We start from the raw sequence: 12,282 nt of genomic DNA on the forward strand, positions 1-12,282 counted from the left end.
CTGTTCCAGCACCCCCATCATTTCTCTGTCCCAGCAACCCCATTATTGCTCTCTCCCACCATCCCATCATTGCTCTCACCCAGCACCCCCATCATTTCTCTCTCACAGAACCCCCATCATTGCTCTGTCCCAGCACTCCCATCATTGCTATGTCCCAGCACCTCCATCATTGCTCTCTCCCAGCAACCCCTGTCGTTGCTCTCTCCCAGCACCCCCATCATTGTTCTCCCACCGCCCCATCATTGCTCTCTCCCAGCACCCCCATCATTGTTTTCTCCAGCCCCATTATTGCTCTCCCCAGCCCCATCATTTCTCTCCCCAGCCCCATCATTGCTCTCCCCATCGCCACCATTGCTCTTTCCATCCCCATCATTGCTCTCCCCAGCCGCATCATTGCTCTCTCCAGCCTCATCATTGCTCTCTCCAGCCCCATCATTGCTCTCTCCATTGCAACCATTGCTCTCCCCATCGCCACCATTACTCTCCCCAGCCCCACCATTGCTCTCCCCAGCCCCATCATTGCTCTCCACAGCCCCACCATTGCTTTCCTCAGCCCCACCATTGCTCTCCCCAGCCCCAACATTGCTCTCCCCAGCCCTATCATTGTTCTCTCCAGCCCCATCATTGCTCTCCCCAGCCCCAACATTGCTCTCCCCAGCCCCATCATTGTTCTCTCCAGCCCCATCATTGCTCTCCCCAGCCCCACCATTGCTCTCCTTAGCCCCATCATTGCTCTCCCCATCGCCACCATTGCTCTCCTTAGCCCCATCATTGCTCTCCCCATCGCCACCATTGCTCTCCTTAGCCCCATCATTGCTTTCCCCATCGCCACCATTGCTCTCCTTAGCCCCATCATTGCTCTCCCCATCGCCATCATTGCTCTCCTCCACCTCCCCTCATTCGCCTGTTCTCCCCGTTTCAGTATATAAAAATAAAAAAACACACAACTTACCTCTCAGTGCACTCCCCTGCAGCATCGTACTCACTGGCAGCTTTCTCTCTGACACAGGCCCACGCTGCATGATGACATCATCAAGCAGTGCGGTCTTGTGTCAGGAAGGAAGCCACAGAGGCGTGTAGGAAACAGAGATGAGGACGGATCCCTCCAGCTCCGCTGCCATATTCTCTTGTCAGCAGAAGAGCTGGAGAGATCGCTCCGTGCACGCCACATATGATGAGGGCTTCTCCAAGAAGCAGACCAAATTGCCCTCATCATTAGTCACCTGGCAAGGGCCCCCCTGCACCGCCGGGCCCCGGTGCAGTTGCACCGGCGGTAGGTCCGCCCCTGATATGAGAGGCCTTCCATCCTTGGTAATCTAGTTGCCCGCCTTTGAACTGACTCTAACTTCTGAATATCCTTTTTAAAATGTGGAGCCCAAAACTGGATCCCATATTCTAGATGTGGCCTCACCAGTGATTTATAAAGGGGTAACAATATGTTGGGATCACAGGATTTTATTTCTCTTTTTATACATCCTAAAATCTTGTTTGCTTTTGCAGCTGATGCTTGACATTGAGTATTGCTGCTCAGCTTACTGTAGTCCCCAGTATACTCCTATTTAATGTATATGCAGCAATAGGATTAGTCCGTTCTAGGTGCATTACTCTACATTTATCTACATTAAAAGTCATCTGCCAAGTGTTTGCCCATTCAGATGTCTTATCCAGATTATTCTGCAATATCGTAATGTCAAGGTCAGATTTTAATATCCTATATAGTTTGGTGTTGTCAGCAAAGACTGACACTTTACTCTCAATCCAATCCACAAGGTCATTAATGAAGAGGTTACTTCACCTGTGATGAAAATTTATTTCACAGATCATTAAGGGGGTATAGTCCACAAATTATTCCAATCCCCTGACAATTAATCGTTTTCTCATGTTTACAGGAGTTGTTGATCAGAATCAAGCATTTTTATGAGTGCACATTTGTCAGCTATCTGGGCGTGTAGTTGTAAGGTGCCCCAGCGAGGTAGTCGTGGGCGAACTGTAGCCCCCTCTCGCTCTGGCACCCTACAGACAATTCGTGTCCTCCCTCTGATGTGTGGCTGTGTATGTGGTGCTCTCCACTTACTTCAAACCATCCGATCGCGGCTGTCTCCAGGCATTTCTCTTCTGGGACCATGGCAGCAATAAATTCAGAGGACACGAGGTTCTTAACCAGAACTTGGACTTTACTTGGGGAAGAGGAATATGTACAATATTTAAAGGCAGATATAATGGATAAGGCCCGACAGGTTATTATCACTCTCACAGGCGCTGGCAACATCTTCAGCCCCGGTTCCCTCTTTAAGTGAAGCATCTCTGTGACTCTAATCTCTAGCCCAAGAGACTCTTCTGCAATACCAACAGTGATATGGATCCGATATCTCTCACCCACGTCTTAGCCTGGAGTCCTATTTATCTTCCTCTGCTTCCTGCAGACTAGAAGTGCCCCGGGTCCTCACTACCTCTGATGAGTTTCTCCGGCTGGCTAACAGGACTCTTGCTCTTGCGTAGGGAGACTTTCACACTGGCGATCCCACTGTCTGAAGGTATGGAGCTCCCGTCTACCCTAGCAGCCACTATATAGTCAAGCTGCCCGCACAGTTCACTGTCCTATCTCTTACTAAAGAATCACTTCCTGATCCTGGAAACTAAACAGAGATTTTCCTAATGTGCCCACCCTCAGTGAGCTGTCATCACACAGCATTAATCCATCACTGTCTGTAACACTGCTAGCAGACTCAACCTGACATCTGCACCCAGGACAGTGGCATCTTGTGGCTGTTTACAGGTACTGCAGCCCACAAGGAATTATGTCAGAAACAAGCTCCATATCACTCAAGGCTTGAGCAGGGCACTAAGTTCCCCCTCTACTCTACTGACTGGACCACTAAAGCTAACCCCCTAGCTTGGTCTACCAACAGTTCAGAGAGGTCTAACTACGGGAACACTTTCTTTAACTACTTCAGTGCCAAAGGAAGGCTACATCCTTCCCCACTATTACATAGTCTGATTTCAACATTCAGCAATATTCCTCAGATAAAAAAGGATGATTAAATATACAAAACAAACACAGGTTCTCTATTGTTTCTGAATAACAATCCACTGAAAATCCATTGGGTCATGCATAAGATCTTTCTGCATTGGACAAATGTGCACCAAGAATATAGGAGATGCCTAATTGATACTGTGGTGGAGAGTAATAAAACAGCTAGAAAGGTGGAAAGTTTTAGGAGAAAAAATAGCAAGAAGTAAAAGAAAAACCTTAGAGATGAGTGGGTGTTTTGAAATTTGAATTTGCCGGTTTTACAGAATTTTCCTGAAGAACTGAGGTTGTCAAAATTAGGCCTATTTACGTTGGAAAAGAGAAGGCTTAGGGGAGACCTCATAAACATGTATAAATACATCAGGGGGCAGTACAGAGATCTCTCCCATGACCTGTTTATACCAAGGATGGTGACAAAGACGAGGGGGCACACTATGGAGGAAAGGAGGTTCCTGCACCAGCATAGAAGGGGATTCTTTACGGTCAGAGCAGTGAGACTCTGGAACTCTCTGGGAGAGGAAGTGGTGATGTCTAACTCACTTAATGAGTTCAAGAGAGGCCTGGACGCCTTTCTTGAGAACAATAAAATTACATCTTATGCTTAGTTAATTAATCCAGGGATTTAATCTGACTGATAGATTGGTGTCGGGAAGTGAATTTTTCCTCAATGATGTAAATTGGCCTATACTGTATGTTTTTTTTTTTGCCTTCCCCTGGATCAACGCTGCGGAATAGCTGCAGTGCACAAGAAATAGGCTGAACTGGATGGACGCTTGTCTTTTTTCGGCCTTATAAACTATGTAACTATGTAACTAATTCGATTTGCAGTTAATAAATTTGCTCAAATTTCAATACTGCAAAGCTTGGAATTGTTCAGAAAATACCTATTGGGGAGAGGAGAGTGAAAGAGAGCAAACCCCGTTGATCATAAAAGTTTACACTCTACAGGAGAGAGAGGACCCCGCTGACCATAAGAGCTTACCCTCTATAGGAGACATAAAGAGAGGACCCCACTGGCCATGAGAGCTTACATTCTACATGAAAAAAAAAGGAGAGGACCCTGTTGACCAAAAGCGCTTACACTCTGCAGGAGGGAGAGGACCTATTCCGACCATAAAAGCTTACACTCTACAGGAGAGAGAGGACTCCGCTGACCATAAGAGCCAGGGTCGGCTTCAGGTTTTTGTGGCCCCGGGCAAAAGAGTCTGAGTGGGCCCCTTTGACACATACACGATTCATGATGCACAGATACCGCAGAGAAATATAAATATAGTACAATGCCAAAGATGTCACTTCTTACATTACATGACCGATATCTATTTCTAAAATTTACAATAGCTCAGAAACCGGAGAATCCTCGCAGTGCACAGTGCAGACCTCCATATATATATATATATATATATATATAGTCCTCTATACAGTATTATGGGCCCCATATATTGCTCTATACAGAATACTGGCCCCCAATATAAGGCTCCATACATAATACTGGCCCCCATATAACGCTCCATACAGAATAGTGGTCCCCCTATAACGCTCCATACAGAATACTGGCCCCCATATAATGCCCCATGCAGACTATGCCCCCATATAATGCCCCATGCAGGCTGTACCCTAATATAATGCCTCATGCAGGCTGTGCCCCCAGATAATGTCCCATGCCTCCTGGGCCCCCATATAATGCCCCATGCCTCCTGGGCCCCTATATAATGCCCCATGCCTCCTGGGCCCCCATATATACCCCATGCAGGTGCCCCATGCCTCCATACATAAAAAAAAATAAAAAAAATCAAATACTTACCTCACCTCATCTGCTGCTCTCGTTGCTGCCGTTGCTCCGGACTTCTCAGCTGCACCGCCGTTTTCCCACTCTGTGCTGTGACTGCTCAGTAGAGTGCGCGGTGGAAAGATGTCATCGCGCCCTCTGACCTGAGACGTCACAGTGCAGCAGCCACAGAAGATACAGGAGAGGTAAGTATTGTGCCGGGACGCGGTACGCGGAGAGGTAAGTATTGTGCCGGGGCCCTGAGCAAGCGGGGGGTGTGTGTGCTGGCACCGCTCTCCTCCGCTCACGGGTGCCCGACAGCGAGTGGGCCCCCCGCCTGCTCAGGGCCCCGGCACTTGCCCGGGCGCACCGGGTACTGACACCGGGCCTGATAAGAGCTTACACTCTACAGAAGAAAGAGACTTACCCAGTGGCTCTGGAGATAGAAAACGTCTCTGCAGTAAATACTGAACTACACTATGAATCTGTGATGTCCCAGATACTGACCACCACTGTACATGGGATGATAATCCGCTAGATGTCATAGCTGCATTTCATTATGGGGAAGCCTGCATGGCCACACAAAAAGACATTAGCCAGGCAAAGCTTTTTTTTGCGAAATGCAAATCTCAAAGTGTTTGAATTTGCATGAAACAGCGAATGTCAAGAAATTCTACTCTATTTTGATCCTCTACAGATCAATGTGCAGGTCTCTGAAAAACACAGATTGGTAAGGTAAAGCTGGCCAGAAACGAGAAAGTAAGGAGAAATCAGATGGAAGGCTATCTATGAAGAAGGCAAAGGGGAAAACTGTTCAGAGGTTTGCCTGCTCTCAATTGTCCAGTGTACACTACTTCAGCTACAACATACCAGTAAAATGAGACAGACTACAGAGGTAAATATATTCCATTGAGTTGTACCAAGTGTTGGCAAGTTGTTTCAAAAAGAGGTATACAGCAAGCATGGTGAACAGTGAATTGTAGTAGAACAAATCCTATAATGACAAGCAAAAAGAGAAGTCTCACAGTCCAACAAGCTCGGTCAGAACCAAGTAGTAACACTCACATTCATTGAGCAGATCCAGGTAGCCTAACACAGCGACTCATGCACCTGAGGGGTTCAATACAGCTCTCAGCAGTGAGTAGATGATTGGCCCTCCATATTGGTTGACCATCTAGACGCACCATCATGGATTATCTATAAATCCATCCAATCTTTAGTGTAACTTGAAAACAACAATGTTTTTCCAAAGAAAACTGAGTTACTGGTTACTCAATGGTCATACAGGAATTGCTGGATAAGATTGGACAAAAACAACTCATCAAGTCATCATCAGTTCCCGCTTTACATGTGAAACTTTTTTCACATGCAGAACACTGGAGTAATACAGGGATAAAATGTTGGGAATTCTTCTGATTTGTCACTATCTAATCCTAACACAAGTTGAGTAGTTGTTTTGAATGTATGATACGGAAACTTAATCTCTAGAGTTGTCTCTCCACCCTTTACAAAACTGCTGGTTCAGATCCTGTCTTCTATGTTCTTAACAAATTTCCGTCTGATGGAATTTTCAATAGCTTCGTGATCGGCAAAGCAAATGGATTATACAGCAAGTGCCATTACAATGGTAAGACGTGTTTGTTTCTCTTTCACATGTCACAATGTTTTCCTTATTTTATGACTTTATATGTTATTTTGTATAATGCGTTGTGGTTTATGTGGGGTGAATTACGACTTGTAAATCATTTTCTCTGTCTCTGCTAATCTACAACTCAGTGGAATCATGCAGCAGAATAATAATAGTTGGCATGGTAGGGTTTAAATGGCATTTGGCTGTATATTCTTATATACTGCAATATATACATTTATATATATACACTGCTCAAAAAAATAAAGGGAACACTCAAATAACACATCCTAGATCTGAATGAATGAATATTCTCATTGAATACTTTGTTCTGCACAAAGTTGAATGTGCTGACAATAAAATCACACAAAAATCATCAATGGAAATCAAATTTATTAACCAATGGAGGCCTGGATTTGGAGTCACCCCCAAAATTAAAGTAGAAAAACACACTACAGGCTGATCCAACTTTGATGTAATGTCCTTAAAACAAGTTAAAATGAGGCTCAGTATTGTGTGTGGCCTCCACGTGTCTGTATGACCTCCCTACAACGCCTGGGCATGCTCCTAATGAGGTTGCAGATGGTCTCCTGTGGGATCTCCTCCCAGACCTGGACTAAAGAATCCCCCAACTCCTGGACAGTCTGTGGTACAATGTGATGTCGGTGGATGGAGCAAGACATGATGTCCCAGATGTGCTCAATCGGATTCAGGTCTGGGGAACGGGCGGGCCAGTCCATAGCTTCAATGCCTTCATCTTGCAGGAACTGCTGACACACTCCAGCCACATGAGGTCTGGCATTGTCCTGCATTAGGAGGAACCCAGGGCCAACCGCACCAGCATATGGTCTCACAAGGGGTCTGAGGATCTCATCTCGGTACCTAATGGCAGTCAGGCTACCTCTGGCGAGCACATGTAGGGCTGTGAGGCCCTCAAAAGAAATGCCACCCCACACCATTACTGACCCACTGCCAAACTAGTCATACTGAAGGATGTTGCAGGCAGCAGATCGCTCTCCACGGTGTCTCCAGACTCTGTCACGTCTGTGACATGTGCTCAATGTGAACCTGCTTTCATCTGTGAAGAGCACAGGGTGCCAGTGGCGGCTTTGCCAATCCTGGTGTTCTGCGACAAATGCCAAGTGTCCTGCATGGCATCTGTGGACGTCGGGCCCTCATACCATCCTCATGGAGTCGGTTTCTAACCGTTTGTGCAGATACATGCACATTTGTGACCTGCTGGAGGTCATTTTGCAGGGTTCTGGCAGTGCTCCTCCTGTTCCTCCTTGCACAAAGGCGGAGATAGCGGTCCTGCTGCTGGGTTGTTGCCCTCCTATGGCCCCCTCCACGTCTCCTGGTGTACTGGCCTGTCTCCTGGTAGCGCCTCCAGTCTCTGGACACTACGCTGACAGACACAGCAAACCTTCTTGCCACAGCTCGCATTGATGTGCCATCCTGGATGAGCTGCACTACCTGAGCAACTTCTGTGGGTTGTAGAGTCTGTCTCATGCTACCACGAGTGTGAAAGCACAACCAAAATTCAAAAGTGACCAAAACATCAGCCAGAAAGCATTTGTATTGAGATGTGGTCTGTGGTCCCACCTGCAGAACCACTCTTTCATTGAGGGTGTCTTGATAATTGCCAATAATTTCCATCTATTGTCTATTCCATTTGCACAACAGCATGTGAAATTGATTGTCAATCAGTGTTGCTTCCTAAGTGGACAGTTTGATTGCACAGAAGTTTGATTTACTTGGAGTTATATTCTGTTATTTAAGTGTTCCCTTTATTTTTTTGAGCAGTGTATATATTGCAAGACAGAGATGTATCCACTATCTATACACTATATGGACAAATGTATTGAGACACGTACAGAATACTCCTACAAGAGATTTTATTGAATCCCTTTCTAAATCCATGGAGTTCGTCCAATCTTCACTGCTGTTACAGCTTCCACTCTTCAGGTAGGCATCCTACTAAATTTTGGAGGTGTCTGTGGGAATTTTTGCCTGTTCATCCAGAAGAGTATTTGTAAAATCAGACACTGATGTTGGATATGAGGGCCTGGCTCTCAAACTGTTCTAGTTCATGTCAAAGGAGTTTAATGGGTTTGAGGTCAGGGCTATTTGAAGATCAGTCAAGTTCTTCCAAACCAAACTCACTCCATGATATATGGACCTTGTTTGTGCACTGGGGGCACAGTCATGCTGGAACAGAAAACAGCCTTCACCAAACTGTTCCCATAAAGTTGGGAGTGTACAAATGTTTAACCCCTTCACACCCGAGCCTGTTTTCACCTTCATGACCGGGCCAAATTTTACAATTCTAAACACTGTCAGGTAAAAACTCTTGAACACTTCAACGGATCCCACTGATTCTGAGATTGTTTTTTCGTGACATTTTGTGCTTCATGAGAGTGGTAAAATTTCCTTGATATGACTTGCGTTTATTTGTGAAAAAAATCGGAAATTTGGTGAAAATTTTTAAAATTTTGCAATTTACAAACTTTGAATTTTCATGCCCTTAAATCAGAGAGATTGTCACACAAAAAAGTTAATAAATAACTTTTCTCACGTCTGCTTTACATCAGTACAATTTTGGAACCCAATTTTTTTTTTGCTAGGAAGTTAAAAGGGTTAAAAAGTTGACCAATGATTTCTCATTTTTCCAACAAAATTTAAAAAAACATTTTTTTTAGGGACCACATCACATTTGCAGTGACTTTGAGGAGCCTTTATGACAGAAAATACCCAAAGTGACACCATTCTAAAAACTGCACCCCTCAAGGTGCTCAAAACCACATTCAAGAAGTTTATCAACCCTTGAGTTGCTTCACAGGAACTGAAGCAACATAAAAGGAAAAAATTAACATTTAACTTTTTTTCACAAAAATTTACCTTAGACCCAATTTTTTTTTATTTTCACAAGGGTAACAGGAAAAAATGGACACCTAAATTTGTTGTGCAATTTCTCCTGAGCACACTGATACCCATATGTGGTGCACAACTACTGTTTGGGCGCACAACATAGCTCGGAAGGTAAGGAACGCCATTTAACTTTTGGAATGCAAAATTGGCTGGAATTGATAGCGGATGCCATGTTGCATCTGGAGAGCCCCTGAGGTGCCTAAACAGTGGAAACCCCCAAAAAGTGACCCCATTTTGGAAACTAGATCCCTCAAGGAACTTACCTAGATGTGTGGTGAACACCTTGAACCCCCAGGGGCTTCACAGAATTTTATAATGTTGAAGTGTGAAAATAAAAAAAACACATTTTTATCACAAAACTGCTATTTTAGCCTCCAATTTTTAATTCTCAAAAGGGCAGCAAGCTAAAATAGACCCCAAAATTTGTTGTTCAATTTCTCCTGAGCACGCCGATACCCCATATGTGGTTGGAAACTGCATTTTAACCACAGTGCAAATCTCAGAAGAGAAGGAGCGCCATATTGGAGAGCAGATTTTGCTGGAATTGTTTCTGGGTGACATGTCACATTGTCAGAGCCCCTGAGGTGCTAGAAGAGCAGAACCCCCAAAAGTGACCGCATTTTACAATCTACTCCTCTATATGAATTCATCTAGTGGTGGGAAAATAGGTAGATGGGTAAATGGTCACTACTAGTGTTGAGCCACCCCCGTAGCGTTCGAGTTCGGTTCGGTTCGTCGAACACCCGTGTGTTCGCCGAACTGTTCGTTGAACTGTTCGTCGAACACCTTCGAACACCATTAAAACCAATGGCAGGCAAACAAAAACACATAGAAACACATAGAAAACACCTTCAAAGGTGTCCAAAAGCTGACAAACTGCTCAGAAGACACAACTAACACATGGAAAAGTGACAAGTACATATAGTCATGCGAAAAGAAAAGAGGTGGAGGAGTAAAAGGAGGGGGAGACACAGATATAGGCATGTCATGCCCTTCTAAAATCCAAAAAGTGAGAAGCCGACACGGCCAGTCCGTTCCTGCCTGTGCCACCTCTGTGTCGCCGGGTTTGTGCCAGAGCCGCGGTGGACCCTGACGGCCAGCCCCCCTATCCCAATACTGGTGCCTGTCCGCCGGTGGGTCGAGGCCCCCCACGGTGGGGGGGGGGAGTAACATCTGCAGAAGAAAGACCATCTTCCAGCCAAACTAAGATGTCGACTTCTTTTCGTGGACAATGTGATACGATCCCATTCTTACGGACACGCCCATCGCTACAAATTCTAGATGATGCACAAAAACAGCAGGTGCTTCAACGGATATCAAGTGCTCCTTCAAGTGGGCTCTCCATCACCTCAATTTCAACATCACAAATACTCCAGTCCTCAGAGGTGTCACCCCAATCGCACTTGCTTCCTCACAGCTCCCAAGTCTCCAGCTGCCCGTCTGAGTATGGGGTAACACAAATGGCTGAGTCTGCCCAGCTGTTTACTCATACTATAGCCTGGGAAACGGAGGTCTGCTCCAGAGCTTCTGTTAATCCAGATGAGGAAATGATCTGATCCGATGCCCAGAATCTTTATAAGTTGGATCCAGGACCAGATGAAGAAGGTTCTGAGCATAATGTAGACCCTTGTTCCCAAACTGTAACTCCTGTTGGTGGAGACAATGATGAAGACGATGATGAGACTCAAATACCTGATTGGAGCGACAACTTGACTTTTCGGTCAGGGCAGGAAGAGGTTGGCTCTGAGGGCGACGGGTGTGATAACACACAGGGTGATGATGACGAGGTTGGAGATCCCACTTACTGTCAACCCACAGTCAGACAGTCGATGAGGTCAGCAGAGGAGGTGGAGGAGGATGTGACTAGCCCTGGGGATGGGGATGACTCTGTACCCGGGCATTTGCCTGGCCTTGGGGATGTCGCGGTGGTCGGCTCCCTGGCCCGTACCCTGGGGTCTCTCTTTAAAAGGGTGGATAATTGTTAATTTTATAAGAGTTCATGACGCCACCTGTGGTATCTGGTGACAAGCACCAGCGCTGCAGCAGTCCACTGAGGCCGGTGATAAGGCAGCTCGATGGTATAGCTCCCCACAGGTGGAGCTAGGTCTCAGGGCAGCGTATGCAGGGGGAATGCAGGACAGGCGAGACCCAGCTGGGTCAGAGCAAGAACGGGAACGGACACGGTAGTCACTTCAGTACCTTTTACTGGTTGAAATTCAGGCACATCCCGGAGCACTGTAGGGTGAAGGGTGCATATCAGGATCCTCCCCAATGAGTGGGTGTAGGGCCTCCTGTTTCTTGCCTCTGCGTAGTAAGTTTCTGACCTGCCTGGAGCTAGGCCTAACTTTGTCTCTGTCCTGCGCTGGCTGACCTTGTGGTAGGGCCTTCTCTTGGAGTTCACGCTCCCAGTATGCGGGGCCTAAGCGTCTCCTGGCTCTGTTACATATCAGCACCTTAGCGATCCTGGGACTTGTAGTTCTCCAGGGATTCCGGTTATGCCTTACTGGGTCATAGAGATACCGGTAAGCTCGGATCCTGTGTCCGGTAAATGCTTCGGGGTGAGCTGGTTAAGCTCCTCTGCCCCTTATGTACTAACTCGCCACTCGCCTTCGGCCTACTCGGGCCCTCACTAGGCTATACACACTAACGGCAGCTTGCCGCGCTTCACTGATCTTACGGCACCGGCACACCTTAAGCTCTATCTGGGCTCCCTGAATCTAGCAAGCAGGAGCCTCATGCTCCAGTGCTGAACTATTAACTGCGTTCTCTAGACTAGACTGAGCTCCACTGCAGACTGACCTCTCTTAGGCTTCTCTACTGCAGGAACTCTTCAGAGGAACTGAACTGCCTAGCTCCACCTTCCCTATTTATATCCCTAACGGGCTCCCTCTGCTGGTCTGAGGTGGAAGGTGGAGATGTGTGAATGTTTAT

At 46.3% G+C, this 12,282-nt stretch overlaps 1 protein-coding gene across 1 annotated transcript in view; it reads left to right on the forward strand.

The window, feature by feature from the left end:
* The first annotated feature begins 6,229 nt into the window (after window positions 1–6,229).
* LOC141257839 (uncharacterized) overlaps window positions 6,230–12,282 on the forward strand; it is a 75,869-nt gene continuing 69,816 nt past the window's right edge. Inside the window, exon 1 of the mRNA XM_073672851.1 lies at window positions 6,230–6,423. Coding sequence (XP_073528952.1) covers window positions 6,394–6,423 — 30 coding nt within the window. The 5' untranslated portion in view covers window positions 6,230–6,393. The remainder of the gene's footprint in view (window positions 6,424–12,282) is intronic.

The sequence above is a fragment of the Phyllobates terribilis genome, unplaced genomic scaffold (assembly GCF_046119375.1).
Source record: "Phyllobates terribilis strain yellow unplaced genomic scaffold, ASM4611937v1 Scaffold_3__8_contigs__length_932513732, whole genome shotgun sequence".
Classification (NCBI taxonomy): Eukaryota; Metazoa; Chordata; class Amphibia; order Anura; family Dendrobatidae; genus Phyllobates; species Phyllobates terribilis.